General features: G+C 41.1%; 1 protein-coding gene across 1 annotated transcript in view; it reads left to right on the plus strand.

Annotated features, from left to right (window-relative positions):
- ablim3 (actin binding LIM protein family, member 3) overlaps nucleotides 1–19,513 on the plus strand; it is a gene marked incomplete at its 3' end in the record, with an annotated part of 21,765 nt that extends 2,252 nt beyond the window's left edge. Inside the window, exons 3-21 of the mRNA XM_010769432.1 lie at nucleotides 1,920–2,035; nucleotides 5,092–5,218; nucleotides 5,303–5,396; nucleotides 8,223–8,310; nucleotides 8,404–8,462; nucleotides 8,572–8,643; nucleotides 9,984–10,145; nucleotides 10,946–10,975; nucleotides 11,119–11,245; nucleotides 12,257–12,352; nucleotides 12,656–12,706; nucleotides 16,613–16,729; nucleotides 16,926–16,996; nucleotides 17,215–17,383; nucleotides 18,467–18,496; nucleotides 18,825–18,880; nucleotides 19,111–19,177; nucleotides 19,288–19,295; nucleotides 19,418–19,513. Of these exons, the coding sequence (XP_010767734.1) occupies nucleotides 1,920–2,035; nucleotides 5,092–5,218; nucleotides 5,303–5,396; nucleotides 8,223–8,310; nucleotides 8,404–8,462; nucleotides 8,572–8,643; nucleotides 9,984–10,145; nucleotides 10,946–10,975; nucleotides 11,119–11,245; nucleotides 12,257–12,352; nucleotides 12,656–12,706; nucleotides 16,613–16,729; nucleotides 16,926–16,996; nucleotides 17,215–17,383; nucleotides 18,467–18,496; nucleotides 18,825–18,880; nucleotides 19,111–19,177; nucleotides 19,288–19,295; nucleotides 19,418–19,513 (1,636 nt within the window). The remainder of the gene's footprint in view (nucleotides 1–1,919; nucleotides 2,036–5,091; nucleotides 5,219–5,302; nucleotides 5,397–8,222; nucleotides 8,311–8,403; nucleotides 8,463–8,571; nucleotides 8,644–9,983; nucleotides 10,146–10,945; nucleotides 10,976–11,118; nucleotides 11,246–12,256; nucleotides 12,353–12,655; nucleotides 12,707–16,612; nucleotides 16,730–16,925; nucleotides 16,997–17,214; nucleotides 17,384–18,466; nucleotides 18,497–18,824; nucleotides 18,881–19,110; nucleotides 19,178–19,287; nucleotides 19,296–19,417) is intronic.
- Between the last annotated feature and the right edge of the window lie 572 nt (nucleotides 19,514–20,085).

Genomic DNA, 20,085 nt, shown 5'->3' on the forward strand with positions numbered 1-20,085 from the left:
TGTGTGTGTGTGTGTGTGTGTGTGTGTGTGTGTGTGTGTGTGTGTGTGTGTGTGTGTGTGTGTGTGTGTGTGTGTGTGTGTGTGTGTGTCAGTGTAGAGTCAACTGGAAGAGACAGCAAGAAGCCAAGGGCCGAATCTCTTCTTTCCCGCCCGTCTGCCCTCTGTCTCATCGCTCACAATTCCTTCTTGTACCGCCTGCAACTTCTCCGATATAGTCTCTTTATCTCCTCCTCCTCCCCTTCTCCTCCTCCTCCCTCCTCCTCCTCCTCCTCCTCCTCCTCCTCATTATTTCCCCACTTTTTTTATCATCGTCCACATCCTAATCATCTTCCTTCATGTCCTCATCATCATCCTTCTCTTTGTCATCAGCTCTAATGATGGAGAGGGAGTTTGCAAGTTACTTTGCTGATGGTTTTTTTAGGAAAATGGTGGGGATCAAAGCCAGAGGGCATGTCGCTACATCTAGAAATAGCTTTGCTTCTGTGGCCAGTTTAGGAAAAAAGAAGGGGTGAAGAAGAAAAAACATGCATTATATATGAAAACGGAATACATTTTTAAAGCGAAGAGAAAGGCTGACAAGGCAAGAATGTCTTGAGGGAGTGGGAGGAACATACAGGTAACTACAAGGTCAAAAGCAGACTCACTAATCCAGCATTTCCTTTAATCGGACTAGAGACTGGCATCTCTTGGTTGGGCACAAGATGTTGCTTGCCATGCTTGGACGTGGATATAAGGACTTCTCTAGCTTTCTCCAACAAATAAAAAAAAAATCTGACTTTACAAACAGCTGGTTAACCTTGACATCAAATGAAGGCTGAAGTTGACTTGTGTCCCTTTCAATATGTACCAGTGGCTTTTGTTGAATAATTTGTGTGATGAAACGTCTCTGTTCTGCTCAGTTCTCCATCCGTTGCCTGCAGGCTGTCCTTCTTTGAATAATATAAAAGCACAAAGCAGCAAACCAAGAATAATGCATGTGCCATCTCCCTCCACACACACCCATATTTAGACAGTCACAATTGTAAAACAGCTCCCTGTGGAAACTCACTTTCTAGGGCTCTGACCCCCGCGTGTACTATACATTGCCCCAGTCTTCAACATGCCTGTCTCTGTACATCTCTAAGTGCGTACATGGATGCTCTTCACTCCTGTGTGCTGACTGCAAGCTCTGCTGGAGACTCTAGCCTCCCTCTGGGCCTTGGCTCCGGCTCCAGGCCTCGGCGGTGTGGTAAAAGGATTACTGCCGTCTATGTCTTTTTAAACAGCCTTCCCTAAGCTTTTTAGCTCCCCATTCACTCTCACATCTTCCCCAGTCATAATGAAATCAATCTGTCCAAGAACATGCTACAGAAGAGGATAGGGAGCCAAAACGCTGTGGTTAATTACATTTTTCGGCACTGTTTCGCTTTCATCCTCTGCGTGTATTTACTTTAATCTTAGTGTTAAAGCGGGGAAGAGATCCGTGACCCGGTGACACCAGCTGTGTAGGCAAACAGGGCGGACAGACTGAGAGGGAAAGAGGTTGTTAGGATCAGTATGCACTCCGCACATCCGTAGTCTCCCTAATAACTTTTCATTGTCACTGACAGAGCTACTTTCCTTTAAGAAGCCTGTGGCAGCGTCACATTATCGCCTCTTTAATCACAGAGCAGCCAGGTGCTCCTGCCACGATCAACGTCCCATTAACCCGTCGCCTCGACTGTTTGCAAATGTATTTTCAGGTTCATAGACGGTGTCAGACTGTATTTGGCTTGTGTCAGCCGGATTATAGCCTGTCTGTCACCCAATCATGTTCCTGCCGGCACCCATTTTTTATTTCGCCTGTGTTCACCTGGGTGGAATGTAAACACTGCAGGCCTTTTTTTGTATCTCCCATTGTTTTCTAATTCTCTCCTTCTATGTTTTCCTTCCCTCCTCAGTAAACCCTTCCCCATTGGAGACAGAGTGACGTTCAGTGGAAAGGACTGTGTGTGCCAGCAGTGCTCCCGAACACTCGGCAAGCCAAATGAACCGATCAAGATCCAGGGACCCAGCCGTGAGTCGAGCATCCACCGTGTGCTACAGGGCGCTGAGTCTAATGCGATGTGTCCACCAGGCACATTTAGCTCATTTAGCTAATCGAGTGTCTGTCAAATCAGTGGTTCGACCTGTCGCGCTGATCCGCCAGCTGAGAGTCATGATACACAAACAGACGCATTATTCATTTATTGACGTCAACACCAAACATGCAGGGACTAGAGGGTTTTAAAATAATCAGTGTTCATCAGGTCACATGATCCTGCATGATTATAATGTGCAGAATATCCTGTATGAGCAGTGGTGGACAGTAACTTACCAAAGTGCATTTACCAGAGTATTGTGTTAAAGTACAATATTGAGGTTCTTTACTTAAGTATTTCCATTCTACTTATTTAAACTTCTACTTTACTACATCTCTGTAGGAAATGTTTTTACTCTACTACTTTAGTTTCTTTAAAGATTAAGATTAATAATACAAGTATAATCAACAATAAATGATAATTTATTGTTTTAGGTATAGTTTAAGAGAAAAAAAAGCTGACAAACTACCCAGCATTATATAGAGTATAACAATGTGCCTCTTTTACCAGTTGAAACATTAAAGTGATGAACACATTGATGACTCAATAATTATAATTAAATATTGTAGCAAATATTATTTAAAAATGTGCCTGTGTGCACATTGAGCACTTCACTTCTTGGAACTTAAGTAAATGCTATTATTGTGTTCTTCAGTACATTTTTGAATGCAGGACTTTACACAATGGTATTAATACTTTTACTTGATTGAACGATCTAAATACTTCTTCTTTGAGACAGTATATGGAAGAGCCCTCACCCTTTCAGAATAAAGTTGGAAAATGAAAGATTGTGATCCGTCAACAGAGCAACAGTGACTGACCGTGAATCATTTGTTAAGTGTGGCACACTGAGAGCAGGCTGCCGCTCACTGGCTGTGCAGTGATAACAGATGGTGAGAATCAGTGAGGAACTGTCCTCCCCAGATCGCTCCATTCAGGAGGATAAAATCCAAACAGCTCCCCAGGTACGTGTTCATCACTCTGTCTTATGAGGAGGCAGTGAGTGAGACGGGACACAGAGTGCAGACACTTTGTTTAATGCACTGGCTGTAACAGCCTGTTCCCTGTGTCATTTAGATTTTTAAGGATGCAAATATATGCTCCTTGTGCAAAAGTGTCAGAAATCCATTTAGCCTGCACAAATTATTATTTTCGGCATAAAGGCTCGAAAAAGACTTTAGATAATATGATAGAAAGTACAGTGTTTTCGGCTAAACCAATAAAAAAAAGTTGCAAAGAATGGCAATAAGAACTCAGCGGGAGATTTTTGGGAGAGCTTGCCATCAGGCAAATTAGTAATTTTGAAAGAAAATAAGCCGCTGAAACATAATTAGTCTTCGATTTTTGTTACCTTTGGTAAGATCCAGGCTAGCTTTTTACCCCCTGTTTTTCAATAGATGTTTTAATTGAAGTTTTGATTGAATAGAAAAGTATATCTCTGGAGGAGAAGAAAGATGGTATCCAACAAACTCTCTCAAATGTGTCATTATAGATAAATGCCTTTTATGAATGTTGCAAATATCCCACCCTAAGAACGTGACTTCAAAATGAACCAAGGGTACCAGGGAAGGGAACCAAACAGCAGTATTTCCATTTCAAACTAAACAAATACATACATTTGAATATCAAAAAGACAAATCCATTGGACAAAGGACTTAAGACGTGGTTAGGATTAGCCTAAAGACTCAGAGTGGGGAGAACCAGTTCTGTCAAACAGTAATAAAGGTAAAGCTCAATATACGGGGTCAATATTACTGTTGTTTTAACAGCTGATGTTTGTGTGGATTAAATAGCTGATGTTTAATCCACACAAACATCTGCTGTTAAAACAAGAGTAAATTAGTTTAACGGAGGTTTGTATGCTGGTGTAATACCAACAATTAAGTTAATTTATGTTGACATAGCACCAGATCACAGTTTTTTGTTTTGTTTACTTCAGAAAGTCCCATGCTAGCTGTTTCCGGTCTGTATAAACTAAGCTAACCTCCTGCTAGCTATGGCTTTACATTGAACTGACAGATCCAACTCATTGATGTCCAGTTAAAACATTTAAACAGGTTGAAAATGCCCCAATTAGTCATATATTTATTTTTCAAACTATTTCTTGTCTCAAGCTCTATTACAAGTTTTTCAGACATTCTAATACCAGTTTGATTAGTTTGCTAAAAAGAGAATCAGTATCATGACTCAGAAGAAAATCAGCTGTGCCCGATCACAGCCTGGGATCCTCGCACAATAGACTCAGCACTCACCCCAAATGACAGTTAAGATTTATCTGGACTGCAGAAACCCGAGTCAATACACTGCAGTTTTTTACTGCAAAACACCCTTTGTCTTGGCTGACAGCAGTCCCCTGTGACCACAGGCCTCCCTGAAGGGGCAGCAGACTGGGTCAGATAAGGTTAACCCAGGCTAGACGTCTTGCAAATGGAAACAAATGGAGCGCTGACCTTATTTCAGCATTTTGTCACTCTGCAGCCATGCATCATTTTGTCCCGCTGCTTTCTTGCCCTGTTAGTGGTGGTCAATAACGCCTGCTAGGGGCATCCATGTGTGGGAATCAGAATTCTAAGTGGAATTGTACATCTTGAATACAGTGTGTGTTTGTTTGAGCAACAGAGAGGGATTCATACATGTCTCATGTGACGGGGTCTTCAGCAACACTTTTCTCCCTGAGGCTGTTCCAGTGATGTTTGCTTCCTGCCTGCATTCAATCATGTTTAACGGTGCTCACAGCTGAGAGAACAAGCCTTGCAGCTCTGCAATATCCCGCATTAGTACAGCTATTGATTAAGGAGGTGTATGTGCCAAAGGGCTGGGAAACTACACTCATGAGCACAGTGGGTGTTTAAAGATGTGCAATTACACCTTGGCTCACTTTGTCTCATCTACTGCTCTCCCTGTTTACCCTCTCTACTTCATCTCTCGGTCTGAATCCTTTCCTCTTCCTGTATCCTTTCCCATTATTCGTTCACACCCTTTCTTACTGCAGACTGTGCCGGGTGTGGAGCAGAGATCAAGCAGGGTCAGTCTCTCCTGGCGCTGGAGAAGCAGTGGCACGTCAGCTGCTTCAGATGTCGCACCTGCAACATGGTCCTCACCGGAGAGTACATCAGCAAGTGAGTGTGTGAAGGGATTTCAAAGTATGTGATTCTCATGACTCACAATTGCTCCAGTATTGTTTTTTATTCTCTATGTTGCAGGGATGGAGTGCCATACTGTGAGGCAGATTACCACGCCCAGTACGGGGTGAAATGTGAGACCTGCAGCAGATACATCAGTGGAAGAGTTCTGGAGGTGAGAACGAGAACCAGATATAAACACGACACAGTTTTAAGCCACACAGAGATTGGCCGTAATTCAGAAATCTAAATTGAGAGATGACTCTGGTGACTGAGGGTAATAAGCGTTATCAAAGTCGAGCAGTGGCATTTGATCCTCGCCTCTGTTTAAGCCCCACTGTGCTTCAGGGGGAGAGCGACTTAAGATTGGCGGGTGATAAAAATGTTGTGCTGTTTCACTAAAACCAAAAGATATTCAGCTGCAGCACGTAAGTGGACGATCATTCGGTGTACATCCACTTGTTATAACTTATAGAAGCACAGTTGAGCGGATTACAGGCCTACCTGCACCAACAGGAAGCAAAACACTCAGAAGAGGATTTGACAGGAAACAAGAGTTATAAAAAGATAAGAGGGTGAAGAGTGAAGGGAAAAGATGGAAGGAGGACAGACGCATGAAGTGAATACCGCAGTGAGAGAAATGTGTGCTTAGCATGCTCTTATACACAAATATAAGAGCCAAGTAGATAGAAGGAGTCAATGCTGAAGAGAGGAGAGGAGCAGCTACAGTAAGGTGGACAGAGGGGAGGATGAAGTGAAGGGGACATAATGAGGGGAGAAGCTTTAGAAATAATGAAAGGGAACACATGCTGATTAAATGTTTCAGAAGAGTCTCTGTTGGACACACACACACACACACACACACACACACACACACACACACACACACACACACACACACACACACTGGGGTCTGGTCCCTGTGTCAGAATGGCTGGTTTAAAGGTTTTTTTTCCCGACTGTCACTCTCTGGGCTATTTATAGACATGGCAACATGTCAGCCTTGATCTTTGAGTCCCCCTCTCTCTCTCTGTTTTCCGTCTCGTCTATGTGCGTGCACACATGACGCTCAATTATTTCCTCCCGTCAAATGTTGATATCATAATGATTTGCTCCTGATGTAACTCACAGGAAGTCATGTGTCTGGAACACTTCTGTAGCTCCAGAAACATTCACTATTCATTTAGGATGAGAGTAGCATAAATTCCATATGGACGCTTTCGCAGATGCTGTGCTAATTTTGGCACGCGATTCAAAAAAGTTGTCATCTTTAATATAATCAGCTTAAGTGATTTTGATTTAGTTTGGATCTAGCTTTTGTCATAGAGAAAATAATAACTACATATTTTAACCTTGCAAAAGAATGTCTCCATATGTGAGAATGTATCGGAGCAAACTTTGAGACATGGTTGATACATTAATAACAGCAAAAGCTTGTCTCTGAGTCGAACTGAAAGTAGTTATCCCAGTAATAGCAATGTTGCCTCGCTGCAGGGGATCTACATACAGTATGGGCGAACTAGCCGGCTGACCTAACCACCCTGAATATTCATACGCATTTGCTGTGTTGTTTGCCTAAATGTCACTGCAGTTACACAAAATTATGAACTAAAAACATGTAATTCAACAGAACCACATTGGTGGTTGAACAAAATCGCATTTTGTTGATTTCTCCATTTGTCCATCTTATTATTTTTGTTTTAATTAGTTACCAAAGAAAAGTTGTGTTTTCAAAAACATTTTTGTCTGTTTTTTATTCAAAGAACTCAACGATTTTCGGTCATTATCATTTTTGTTGACAAACATGACCTTGCTCAGAAGCCACTAATGCATCTATATATCTGTAGAATCATTTCAAAGTCAGTATGCAGTTGTCCGTACAGATTTCTCTCATACATTGAAAACCAGGCTTATCCGTCTGTGTTTGTCGCTATGTTGACGATTAGCCTTGTTCTAAAGAGCCTCGCTTCAGTCCAACTTTCCAGAGGCAGTGGTTGTTAGTCTAATGAGTTTAGAATAGAGGGAGACAGGGAGAAATATAGACAGGAAGCACAAGGAAAGAGAAGCATAAAACCTCCTTTCTTTAGTTTCAATCCATTCCTCCTCCTTCCTTCCTCTGTCCTCTTCCTTAGTCTTTAGTTTGCCAATATATATATAGCAGCCTATTCATGCAACTGGAGAGAATGTGGGCCTCATTAGAAATGCTAACAGCGGTTGTTGAAATGATACCACATGACTACAGACTGTAAACGCTCAGTTGCTCGGAAAGCACGGGACGAAAATGCTACATCCTCTCGCGTCTTTCCTTTCAGAGTAACCTGAGACAAATAAGGAGAGCAGGGATTGGTTAAAAGGCATCTTAGAGACGATCAGTTTAATGGAAAGCGGGGAAAGTCGATGCGGCATGAAATGACACACATCGTAGGTGTGTTCGGATGAAACCGTCTCCTGGACACAGACCCCTGCTTCTAAAAATAGAAATCCTCTAATAGTGTGTCAGGGAGGCAGAAGTGAGGGGGCCACGCCTCAGCCGTCAGCCCCGCAGAGACACATGTGAGAAACATAAGGACCGTGAACCTAGGATTAATGGACGAAGCCAGGAGCGGCGACATCATACTGCATCATTTCATGTGTCCACTTCACCTGTTTGCATGTGTTCCCTCGGGGTGCTGTGAACGTCCAAGGGCATGTATCGCACGCTATGTCCTTCACTTACATGGCCACCTACTTTCCTCTGTACACACCCTTTTCTTCATGTGACTGACCTACAGGGATGTAATTATGTAGAATGGGGGGTGGCTATCATGTGATGAACAACCACAGGCTATGCAATGAGGTCCCGGTACATTATGAGGCCATTGGTGGTCAGGTGATATACAGGGGAAAACACATGGAGATAATGACCTGCTCATTCGCAGATCAGCCGTCACCTCTGTGAACCCCTTTATAATGATAATTTATGTTCTGTCACGCCTCTTCTCCTCTCCTCTCCTCCTCACAGGCGGGGGGGAAGCACTACCATCCAACCTGCGCCCGATGCTCCCGCTGTAACCTGATGTTCAAAGAGGGAGAGGAAATGTACCTGACAGGTGAAAAGTGATGCCAATACAAAGTAGAGTGCTTGCCGGTGACATGTGGGAACACCCCGTGCCAATCTTTCTTCTTCTCTCGCTCTTCTCCAGGTTGTGAGGTGTGGCACCCATTATGCAAGCAGGCAGCGAGGGCCGAGAGGAGACTCAGGGTGAGATGGAGTTTGAAATGAAAACATTGACACAGATTGAAAACTGTCATTTCCTCACTTTGCGTGCTCTGCCCTCTCTTTTTACTCTTTGTCTGTTTGAACCTCACAGCACAGACGCCTGTCGGAGGCCTCCATCTCTCCACCGGGCTCCTCCATAGGCTCTCCCAGCAGGGTTATATGCGTGAGTATAGCTCCTAACTTTGAAGATCTTTGTCACTTCAAGCTGCCACTGCTCCCAAGCCTGTCCCTAAAAGCAGAAACACTACCCATAGGCTTGAATGTTTAAGCACCAAGCTGAAAGGCTTCTCACTCCTTCGGCCTGTTCACTCGTCTGTGTCCTCACACCTGTTGTCATTGATGTGGCAGAGTATGCTCTTTTCCAAACGGGAAAAAGTATTAAAACAGATAACCAGTCAAATGTCGATATCCAGATCTATGATTTTTCTGTTTCTGTTTCTTTATACTGCACTACATCGCAGAGACAGTACATTGTTCAGGTTTTAGGATTTTTTGAAATATGTTTGTCAATTGTGGTTTAAAAATAACAACTTGCAAACAACACCAAAGTCACACAACTTCACGTCACCACCACTAAGCTAAGGGCATACTATTTTTCATGTAATGTGGCCGGCAACCTCTTTAATCTCATGTAGCCAATTTGGGCCTTTTTTTGTAACTAGTGGGTTATTTCCTGACACATTTTATGACTAACAGGCATCTAGCAAAAAAGCTCTTTAAAGAAATTGGCCTACACACATAGAAACTCACCTCCAGGTTTAAGGAGTCATTCCTGTGGCAATAGAAAAATAGAAAAAGTGCTTAAATGTAGCCCTGACATCTAAAAACAAGTCATATTTTAACCAAATTAGTAACATTGTTTGATGTGTGGAAATCACCAAACCTCTACTTCCTATATTAGCATATACATAGAGATAGAGGCGAGTTAGGGAAGAACAGGTTTATGTGAAGGTTGTCATTGTGCATTTAATAGTTGGACCTTTTCCATTACAAAGCGAGGCTCCGGCCAGATATAGAACAGAGCCTGTGCTGCTGCATGTCGGCAGTATTCCTGTAGCATGTTGAGGGTGGTCTGCATGCAGGCAGGAGTCTCTGCTCTGCTCCCGTCTCATAATCAATGACCTTTCTTTTTAAGGTGATGGATGAGGGAGAAATGCAGTGTCAGCACACTTGTAGTCCATACTGTCTCCTCTCTCTCTCTTGCTGTCTTTGCGTCCTCTGCTCTGTTTCTCACACATGCTGAGCTGTTGAAGGTCAACAACTTACACTGCTGTCAGCTTCTGCAGTGCACATGTGTGCTTTTGATGGGAGCACACATGTACGTGCATGTGCAGCTTGTATGTGCTTCATCAGCGCTTTTTTTAACCGCTGCATGTCCAGCTCACTGTCACCATTGGAGTTTTCATTTTACTTTGTTACTGTGCATTGTCCATGTGGTTGACGTGGGGTCTTGTTGCTGTTGTCTCTGTCTGTGGTGGGTGTTTGTGTGTGTCCTCCCTCCAGGCCAGAGTGAAGAATCAGTTCCTAGATTATAAGGACCTAGCTGCCCTGCCAAAGGTCAGAGCCATATACGAGGTCCAACCGCCAGACCTCATATCCTCCTCTTACCAGCCCTACCACAGATACACCTCTGAGGACAGGCTAGAACCTTACGGCTATGGGGAGGTACTGCTGCTACACACTCCAGGCCAAACATAGCACTGGTCTCATTGTTGGTCGGTTTGAAGGAGAATGATGTTTGAGAAGGAGAAGTGGTTGTCTTTATTACAACTCAGTCATATTTTTTTGTAGAAGTCATTATTTTCTTTTTCATAAATCCCTCAAAGATATTATTTGGATTTAGTGTAAAAATGTGACATGTAATAATGTTTTAAGAGCAAACACTTAGTTAGTTTAACAAGTTAAATATTTTTGGTCAAGAGACACCCTTTTTTGAGATCCTGACACAAATATTTTTAAACCAATTTAAATGTAAAATCCTGGAAGTTTTTCATTTGAAATCTGATTTAGAAAAAATTGATAACACTGAAGTACTTGTTGTTATTTTGTAGCATTTGTTTGAAGTCATAGATTGGTTGATTTTAGAACATACAGTACACGTACATAATTCAAATACGTTCTTGGTCAATTATTTTACCAATTCTGAATAAAATAGATAAACATTATTGGAATTACACTTATTCTCTTTCTTGTAATTATTTTTGCTTTTCTCATCACTTTATCATTGGACAGAACAAGAATAAATGTATTTCCTAAAATGCCAAACTATTTCCTCAACTGATGTTTGAATCATTACTTTATCCCATAAAAAACAACCCCATCAACTATCCATCTAGAATAAAACAAAGCATACTGAATTTCAATCATCTTTTGATCCTGTAAATACACAATATGCCACAATGTTTCTGTTGTCTGACTGTGTTAGACTATAAATGTTAACTCTTCTCTCTCCACTTATTCTCCAGTCACTTGGGACACTCTCCCCCTATTCTCAGGTAAGCATTCTTCCTGTCAGAGCACTTAAAACAAGTTTAAACAAGTGAACCGTTGTAATTTTGGCCTGTCACTTAGCCATTTGTATCCCAGTTGCCCCCTGCCCTTTTTTCACTCCTAGGTCGTCTCTTTTTTTTCTTGTCAGGACTACGACAGCCTGGATATAAAGCAGAGACGTTGCTCCAGTCCAGGTTATATTGACTCGCCAACGTATAGTCGTCAAGGCATGTCACCCACCATGCCTCGCTCTCCGCAGCACTATGCCTACCCTGGTGAGTCAGATGGTGTTCACTCCTAGTTGGCTGTTTAATGACAAGAATGTATTACATGAAGTTATTCATGCTGTACCTAATGTAAAATGCACTTGAAGCACAATAACGTTCCTGAACTGAGTATTTTTTTAAAGTTTTGGGAATGATTCTGCTGAAATTAAATAGTTTAAAAGAATATATTAATACTTTTTGGGAATATGCCTCCTTTCTGTTTTCCCAATCTTGATGTGAGAAGATCAGAACCACATTCATTTTTGTCCATTCAGTATGCAGTTACAGCCAGCAGTCAGTCTGTTAGCTTAGCATAAAGAGTGGAAAACAGGGAAAACAGCTAGCCGGGCTTTGTCCGAAAGTTAAAATATATATTGACCTAACAGCGCCTCCAAAGTCTTATCTTTATTGGGAGTTTGCCAGGTAACTAGTGGAGACTTCAAGGAGTTACTAGAAAGAAGAAAAAAAAAGCTAAAAAAACGACATACAACATATTTTTTGTGAGCCTTAAAGGGGCAGGTGCTAACTGCTAGACTTAGTCAAGCTAGCTGTTTCCCCCTTTTTCTAAACTTTAAGCCATGCTAAGCTAACTGACTTTTGGTTGTAGATTAGTATTTAGTGTACAGGCAAATATCAATCTTGTAGCCTACTCAAAATATTGGCAAAATGTAAAACAATTCCTTTAAAAGAGATAACATTGCTTGACATTTCCATACATTATATGTTAACAAATAAGCTACAAAGTAGTTTGGCTACCTCATATGCTGCAGTTGCTCTTTGGCTGTCATTTCATTTAACTCTTAAACATGTGCATTGACACTGTAACTAGGCTACTGTCATTGGAAGGCAAGTAAATAACCTTTGTAATTGCACATGTGGAATAGTTATCCAGTGTCATTTTCTAATTTATTATATGAATATCTATGCTGTTTGATTTTCATCTGCATGACTGAGACTTATGTTGAGGCCTTCCTTCATGCTCATGTTTCCTTTGCTGTGATTGGCTGTGGCTGGCTACAGGCTCTGAGAGTGGCAGGAGTTCACCTTATTACGGCCAAGAGGAGCGCTCAAGCACACCCACCACTAACCAGCCCCCTAAACATTTTCATGTACCAGGTAGGACTCGCCATCTCCTCATTTCCCTTCTCACAATATCATAGATTTTATTTACTCTGTGGGGATATTCCATAAGCCATTATTTACAAATGCATGTCATTTACTTTGACCTCCATGTGAAAATTTGGTATTTTTATACCGCAAACTATTTCTCTATCAGTTTCTCCCCCTCATACTTTGTCTTACCTTTCCTACACCAATTCCTCGTACTTCCAGTCCACTCTGTCCTTTCCGATTATCCCGCAAGAAACTCCCTTACTCTCCTCCACGTTTCACCTCTCCATCTCCTTTTTCTCTCCTCAGCCACAGGGGACCCCTACATCTACAGGAAGCCTCCCATCTATACGAGAACGGGTACAGTGTAGTTAGCCGCGCCTTAGCCTGCCTGTGCTCCTGTCAGTTTAGTCATGCTGTGTTTGAGTACTGGATGTAGATGTTTTTACTGACCTATTGATGTTTTCAAACACCCCCTTGTGATTAAGCATTTATTAGTATTGATACTGCAGTTGTCCCAGAAATCAAATCCATCAATATCCAAACCAGATCAATTGAAAATATTGTCACTGTGTTTAAAATGCGCAAAGTATATAGTGTTTCGACTTATACAACTAATTTCAAAATCGAAGATAACGTCAATTAGGCTTATTGCATTACTAAGTGGTCGAAATGCATAAGGGCAATGTTCAGTGTGCATGCCACAAGCACATGCCTGCCTCTCTGTGCAGCTCCCACAGCACGACAGGTTCTTGTTGGCAAATGGAGCTGGAATACACCCTGAATGTGAAGTGAAGGTTGCTCAGGCGTGACAAGTGTTGAGTACATGGGACTCTGAGGACACACAACTCACCAGAATAGAAAATAACAATGGAAAAAGGCACAGTGGAAAACTGTAAATTATAAATTGAATTTGCTGTGGAGACTCTAGCCTAATAAACCAGTGGTCAGTGTGTGATTTATCGTGACTGTAATTGTTTGACTCTGATTCACATTTGTGGGTAGAAATCAGTGGGAGTATATGAGAGGAAAGACAGATTTCCTTATTGTACGAATTTATGTTGTCAAATAACACAGCAGGTCTGTTCACAGAAGATGCAATTTTTTGACTTTCTTACAAGTCATTAAACTGAAATGCTGTAAGCCATCTGGTGTCTGGGCTTAAATGTAAGCAAACATAAGAAAGAGATCCATTTAGCCCTTCCACATCACACTGCAAGGCTTTTCAGCTGAGAGTCATAAGACTTAAGACTTCTCAGTAGAAGATAGATTGTCTTTGTTGTTGTACTGCATGTTCCTCTGTGCTGTGGTTTGGTATTTGTGGGGTAGTTATTTAACTGCTTCTCTTATTTAATTAGTACATCATTGGCCGGGATATACTCATAACACATTTTTGAAAAACTAAAGATAAATGGCAAATTAAACAACCTTTAAGCTTGCCTTGTTAGAATAACGACATTCTGCATACACTTCAGTCCCATTGATTCTTCTTGTACTTTATGTCTTCCAACACCTATTGATTATTATTTTTTCTTTGTCCAGCACTTAACAGGATTGATGTAAATCAGACAAAGGCACATGCGTGGATGTGCACAAGGCCGAATAAGCTTCCATAAAGAACAGCCTGTTTGTTCTCTTTGGCTGATCTGCCCCTTTTTTTATAAGAAATAAACTCGACACAGAACTGTATAAAATCAAATTTGCACTAAGGCACGCACTTATCCCTCAGTTGAACACAATGGGACATTTACCAAATAAAAACAAACTCCATTCACATTTTCAAGTTCACATAATGCTCAATGAAGACCAATCGAATTCATGCGGAAATAAGGATTACAACTATGCCGTTTTTGTTGTATTTCAATTTGCTGTTAAATGTATACAAATTTACAAATTTAAAATTATTTGTGGTTTGTTAAATTACCCTTTTGTACAGCATTAAGGTACATCAAGCTGCAAGTGTGAAACACAAATTCGGTGGGGGGTTTGTCTTTTTTTGGGCCATACCAAATGAGACCTAAACAATTTCTGTGCACATCCCTGAACACATGTGAAGTTGTGTTGCTGTGTGGCATGCAAGGCCTGTTCTGTACTTCTCAGTAAACAAGTTAGCTCCCTGTATAAATATCAGATTCCTGTTTTTTGGCCTTATCCTTGTTCTCTGTAAAAACTCCTATTGTCTCTCCAATGGCTCTCCATTAATGTTTCCCTTTTCACCTCTTTTTTATTGCATCCATTCACTTTTATTCACTTCCCTCCACCTTCTCACCCGATGACCTTGCCTGTAAGTATTTCCCTCCTTGCTGTTTCACTCACTGTCGGTAGATAGATATTGTACATCTGTCTGTCTTTGTGTTTGTGGGTGTGTATCTCTCTTGCATTGTTTGTCATGCAATGTCATGTACACCCAGTCTCACGGCATTTCGTGTTATAGTCACAAAATTAATTTAATCTATTGATTCGTGTTCAACAACACGATTTTCGCATTTGTTTCGTGTCACACAGAACGATTTTAAAAGCAATGTATTTCTATTGGTAGTATGTTTTGTGCCTGCACCACATCTTTTTGTCCGGTCGGGTCTTGGAATACCAGAAGCTGTGTGGTTCATAAAAACATTTTCTTACTCAATATCTTACCCTAAGCCTAACCATCTCTTTTATTTTGAATTGTATGATTTCAGAGTTTTTTTGCCGTCTGCGAGGAGAAGAAATGGGGCTCAGAGCCTCAGAATACTGAAATCTGTATTTTTTGTCTTATTTTTTTCCTTCTAATTTGTTATTATTTACATTGCTTTTAAAATCGTTCTGTGTGACACGAAAAGAATTGCGAAATCGTGTTGGTGAACACGAATCAATAGCTTAATTTCGTGACTATAACACGAAATGCCGTGAGACTGGGTTGGTACATCATGACTTGCTTTTAAAACCTGCCACAATGTGTAACTGTGTGTGTGTGTCGGCTCGCCCTGTCGGAAACGTAAAGGGTGTGTGCCAAAGATAAGAATGTCAGCCATTGGTATCGTGCATCATGTGTATAGGAATTCAATGGATCGGGGCTGGCATGGCTAATGGCTAACAGAACGAAGAGCGATCTATTAGACATTACACTGCATGTCACATCCATTGACTCCCATTGACTGTGCTTTAGTGCAGAGTGGCATCAAAATCATCGCCTCACACCACACATCAAATGACTGTTTGCCGCAGGCTCAGCAGTAACTGAACTCACTTTAATGCTGGTTATTTTCCTTCTGTTGGCTAAAATATTGATCTCCTCTGACAGGGAATTGTGGATATGATCACTGTGGCAATGTAGAGTAAATGTACTGGCTATTCATTAACACATGTTTCCTCTTTGAAGATAGCTTGACATTTTGGTAAATAGCTTATGCAAGTTCTTGTTGAGAGCTAGATAAGAAGACTGTCAAATCTGAAGCTGGTGCCAAGACACAGTCAGCTTAGCATAAATGCTGGAAGCATGGGGAAACAGCTAGCCTGGATTTGTAAAAAGTAACAACATATTCTGAACAGCACCAGCACAAGGTCGCTTATTACCACATTATAAGTTGTTGTTTAATTAATTGAAAAGAAAAAAAAAACTTGCATATTGACTTCCAGGAGTTTTGTTGTCATCGTGAGGTTTCCTGGTAGCAATCAGAGAAACCCAACCCAGTCTCATGGCATTTCGTGTTCACCAACACGATTTTTTATCTTTTGATTCATGTTCACCAACACGATTTCCCCCTTTTTTTCATGTTGCACAGCACGATTTTAAAAGCAATGTATGTCAATGTATAATGAGACTACCAATAGAAATACATTGCTTTTAAAATCATGCTGTGCAACACGAAAAAAAGGGGAAAATCGTGTTGGTGAACACGAATCAATAGATAAAAAATCGTGTTGGTGAACACGAAATGCCATGAGACTGGGTTGAGAAACCAGATAGTCACTGTTCCCGGCCAAGAAATAGTCTGGCACATTTTCCCTTGTAAAAACATAACTTGTTGTCTGTTCTCATCACAATTCAGGTATGTTCATTGAAGGTGCTTTAGACATTTATTTGTAAGCATTGCAAGAGGCTAGCTGTTTCAATCGTCATGCTAAGCTGAGCTAACAGTCTACTGACGCAAGCTTTGTATTTAAGGGACAAATAAGAAAGAGGTATCACTCGCAATGAATTTTAAATAATTTCTAGTAACCTTGGGTTTGTCCATTTTTCTTCTTTCCTAACTTAAACCTTTGCAGACAATCATGTGGACGCAGCCATGAAAAGCAGGACAAGCGAGGACATTCTCCGATCCTCCAGACTGTCCACCTACTCTCCTGAGCCATACACCCAGTCAGAGGCTGACTACTACCCGTACACCAGCTCCCCCAGGGGTAGGAAACAGTGTAATTTCAAGAGTTGAAAATGGCAAGCCGCCTAGTAAGCTGAATATTTTCATTTTACGCTGCACCAAACACAGACACTCAGTTCCTCTAACTGTGTTGTCATGTTTATTTACTCAGCCACTACTTTCCACTTTGAACTCTTTATTCATACAAGGGAATCTCTTTTATCTGTTTTCTCTCTCAGCCTATCGTGTGCCAAAAAGACGCTTCTCGACAGGAGGAGATGAAGAGAGTTGGAGTAACAGTCTTCAAAGAGTAAGGCCTTCGTTATTTTCTCTCTGTCTTCAACATCTAGATGAAGAAAGTCACCTCCAGAAACACACATTAATAATGCACTTCTTATGGTGTGGTGCCTCCTTTTCTTCATTAGCATCTTCCATAATCTTGCATTCACTGTACAGTACATTAAATCAACCCCTTACACCTCTTTATTCTTTTATCCCCTTCTGTCTCAATTCCTCGCTGTGTCTCAGATCGGGAGTGGCATCGGGAGGATGATCCTAAAGGAGGAGATGAAAGCAAGATCTGGTTCCTATGACAACGACCCCTGGGGCAGTGCGAGGAATTCTCGTTGTGGGAGCAAGGAAACACTCAACACTACAGGCTACGGCACCTCGACATACAACAACACTGTCAACGGATGTAAGGATCCACCCTGCCCCCTATGCATCTTTCTCTTTGTCCCGTCTTCTTCCTTTTCTCTGCTAGTACATGTCTCTGCCCTTCCATTTGTTATCATATGTGCTGCCACAAGGGCTTTCTTTTACGAGCCTCAATATCAGCTGTCACTTCGTCAGTCAGGTTGTGGATGCAGGTCAGAGAGGGTCATGGCTGCTGCAAGCAGGGTGCTTTATTAAGATATAAAGACAGCTGAACAGCTGCTGCCAAACCTGTGGTAGGCCAGCAGCTGCGACAGATGTGGCCTGTCATTGTTCTAAAGATATATGATCACAATGATTCAGAACATTTCAAGCTACTGAGAGAAAACGTCCAATCAAGATGTGATAAACCTGAATAGAGCGAGTTGTTTCTTTTCGAGCGAACCATGTTTGAACTGGGACTATTATTGAAGCCCCAATATTAAGACACCAGCCCGTCTCCATCACTATCCAATAGTTCCCTTCCTTTTTCTATTTGAATGTTTCTCCTCTTCTCCCTCCTGACATCGCTCTCTAAATTCTACTCTGTTAACCAACTCTCCATCTCCATCCATCTTTCTGAGTATCTATCGCACTCTCCCGCTTTCACAGCTGGTGTCCCATATTCTGGTTTATTAATGAGCAGTAAGATCTCTCATTAATGCTGCTTCTCTGATGGGAGGGAACACAACTGAACGGGACTCTGTTGGCTCCGGTTGAAAGGCAACAAAGGCTTGTATCCGTACAAGCTGTGTTATGCAATTACATGATGGAGCGTGCAGTGGGTCTTTAGCCCGTATTTTGTTTTCATATTATTTTATTTCCCCCCTTGTTCCCCGTGCCATGCCTGGTCTCTTTCTGCCTTAGTGCAGCTTTGATGTTTCATGTTCCTCCCAGGGCTTGATCGGTAACCAACTTTCTGGATCGCTGTTTATTTGTTACGCCTCTAATAACATATATATACAGTATACTAAGACAGATGGCAGTCAAATTTTAAAGCAATTTTAGAGCAGGGCAGATTAAAAATGCAGTTCTTTTTGGTAGTAAGTGAAATGTTATAAAATGATATGATCTCTTCATTTTACAGCTCCCAGATCTCAGTACAGCGCTGATAGTGGTAAGTTCATCATTTGTATTTCATAAATATTGTATGATTGAAGCGTAAAATAGAACAGTTCAGGGTTATAGTTCATTTAAATGGTAGCTGTTTTATATTAATTTGTATGATGTGTGTCATTCACTGATCTTACATCAACAAACCTCAAGCTTTATGCCCAAACATCTGGAACTTTAGATGTTTTTGTTAATCGTGAGCGCCATCTTCTGGCACTGACCTGGCACTGATCATAATATTCCAAAGTGCCAAACCACATGGAAATAATTGGAAATGTCAGAAACTGTTGGCTTGAAAAAGCTCATAGTGTACTTTTGCTTACTTTCTTTAGATTTAGTTTGTAAGTCCTCCTCGCTACCAGGATACGGACGCAACGGGATCCAGAGGGTGAGACCACAGTGACACAACTATGTGATTAGCTGTATCAGTTATAAAGGCTAAGAAGCTTATTTTTTTATCTGGATCTGACAATTGCTTTTAACCTAGAGGAACTGACAGTTTTATAATTGTTAGTTGTTTTTCCCCCTAAATGAATAACATATGTTAAGGTATCTCAGGCAGAAAATATATGCAAGTATCTGTAAATACCAATTCGCTAACGTTCTTTTCCCCCGCAGCCCCAGAGTGCAGATTGCTATCAGTACCAGCATGAAAGTGGCAGCGAAGTCAATTGGGGAGGCAAAGGTAATTTAATATGAATGTAAAACACTTACTCCTTATTAGTATGAAGCAATTAATTCAATGTTTTTTTTTTCTCTTGTACTGACTTAATTTTCTTTCTTTCCTCCCAGCAGAATACACGGTAAGGTTTTACATTAATAACTTGAATAATTCATTACATGTGTTAGCCTTAATGTTGAATAATCCCAGTGTTATTGTAGCTAAGTGTCAAAGCTTGTTAAAGTATGCTTCTCCTCCCTTCAGATTTTCCCCTATGAGGCGCTCATTGTCACCACCAGAGGTCGCATCAGGCTGCCCAAAGATGCAGACCGTGCCAGACTGGAGGTGAGTTATGAATGGGCAATTACACTAACTGTGCTGGGAAAGAAATTTTACATGGTTTCATTTAAAACTAGCACCGTAGCTAAGTCTTTGACAAATACAAAGGCTGTATCTGCAATAACCACCATCCCATGAACCCTGACAAGCTACTGACCAAACTCTGGGAAATGTGCTTGGTATTTATAAATATGTATTTTTATTGATGTGTTCATATACCTGTTCATATCTGTCAATTTGATCTCCTTTCATTATTGCCTGGTTATGTAATAATAGTAAACATTTCATTTAAAAACGTAAAGAAAAAAAAATCTGCATTTTATCCGTATTAACCCTTAGATGCATAAGTGGGTATTTTTTGACCCGGTGAGCTGGTTATCTTGAAGTATCTTTGTAATTACCTTTTTTTTTGTTCATTTCATATTCCAGCTGTTCTTCAAAAAACATGTTTTGGATATCATGCCATTCAAATTTTAAATTTACATTTTAAGAAATTGTAGTTTTTGTATTACTACCCCAAGCTTCCACAAGTGGGTCAAAAATGACCCGCATGCATTTCCTATGGGATCCAATGGGAACCTTTGATTCTTATC

The sequence above is a fragment of the Notothenia coriiceps genome, unplaced genomic scaffold (assembly GCF_000735185.1).
Source record: "Notothenia coriiceps isolate Sejong01 unplaced genomic scaffold, NC01 NC01_scaffold00007272, whole genome shotgun sequence".
Lineage (NCBI taxonomy): Eukaryota > Metazoa > Chordata > Actinopteri > Perciformes > Nototheniidae > Notothenia > Notothenia coriiceps.